The sequence below is a fragment of the Perkinsus marinus genome, assembly GCF_000006405.1.
Source record: "Perkinsus marinus ATCC 50983 genomic scaffold scf_1104296948168, whole genome shotgun sequence".
In the NCBI taxonomy this organism is placed as follows: Eukaryota; Perkinsozoa; order Perkinsida; family Perkinsidae; genus Perkinsus; species Perkinsus marinus.
The window spans coordinates 39,792-41,147 of NW_003210279.1; the positions used below are offsets into that span (position 1 = coordinate 39,792).

Sequence of the window (1,356 nt, forward strand, 5' to 3'; positions counted from 1 at the left end):
GACGCCGACCCTGTGGTCAAGAAGATCTGTACAAGACCCGACCAATCTTCACTGAAGTATACTAGAGAAGAACTGGGACAGTACTGCCGTGAACGAGAAGAGCTTCTTCGTAAAAACATCATTGTTGGCGATTCTACCGGTTTGGCTTATCTGAGTGGCACCCAACGCATCTATGTTCCATCGCAAATACAACATGCGCTACTTCAAAGATACCACGATTACTACGCTCATCCGGGGCGGAAAGCTCTTTACTATTTAGTCTCTCGTCATTGGTGGTTCCCTCGGATGTCCAAGGTCTGCAGTAAATATCAGTGTCTACCGTGTATATTATGCAAGTCGTATCATAATCGTAAGATATTCGGACACCTCCCACAACCCCGCAAACCGCTCTCCTACCTGGCCATCGACTTCACCGGCCCCTATGGTGATACTAGATACCCTTACGCAGTTACAATATCGGATATGTATACTCGGCTCTTCCGAGTCTATCCGACGGAGCATCCTACAACAGATAGTGTCTGTAAAGCCCTTGAAGACTGGAAGATTTCATATGGCCAATACCCTGAACTATTGATGCACGATAACGACAAGGCCTTTTCTGATCGGTTTGCTCAATGGTGTGCTGATAGATGTATCCAGGAGGCCCGGACGGCTATTTATAGTCCGGAGTCTAACTCCGCTGCAGAGCGACCCCATCGTACCTTCCATGATGGGATACGAGCATGTCTCTATTCCTCTGGTGAGAAAGATTGGACCCTACACGCGGACTCCGTCGTCTACCGTATGAACGCCACCAAGAACTCCACTACTGGTGAATCACCCTACTCTATGCTGCTCAACATTATTCCCCGCTGTCCTTTCTTTCAATCTCATATGTCCAATAATAGCTCATCTTTCTCTACTGAGCACGTCTGCTTATTTCCGGTTGGTACGGTTGTTGCTCGCAGGGTCGAGCAACCTTTGAAGCTAGCTCCACGTTACGAAGGGTCTTATGAAGTACTGGCAGAAGTTCGTCCTGGTACTTTCCGCATCCAGAGACTTGGCGCCACTTCACCCCCTATAGACGTGAAGCAGGACCGCCTGAAAGCATATCCAACATCTGATCTTATTCAACACTTCTAATATCAGTCTTATTCCCCATACAGTCCATTGCTTTCAGACGTGTAGCAATGAGCGCTGTTGCTGTTTTTGTTCATCTCTTTCTTTCTTGCTGCATCTACTAAACCATTGTAAGCTTCGAGGGGGGGGGACGTGTAAAGAGTCTTCACTCTCCGCTCCGCTCTTTGTATATTCCGCTAACGCCCATAGCCTGATCGATACATAGCACAATAGCGTAAAAGTAGATCTAAGTGCAGC

At 47.6% G+C, this 1,356-nt stretch overlaps 1 protein-coding gene across 1 annotated transcript; it reads left to right on the plus strand.

Annotated features, from left to right (window-relative positions):
• Window positions 1-354: 354 nt before the first annotated feature.
• On the plus strand, window positions 355-1,122 carry Pmar_PMAR018987 (gag/pol/env polyprotein, putative; the record flags this gene model as incomplete). The annotated part of the gene is made up of 1 exon (XM_002778769.1): window positions 355-1,122. A coding segment is annotated over one exon (768 nt), but the record flags the coding sequence as incomplete, so codon positions are not given.
• Window positions 1,123-1,356: the final 234 nt, after the last annotated feature.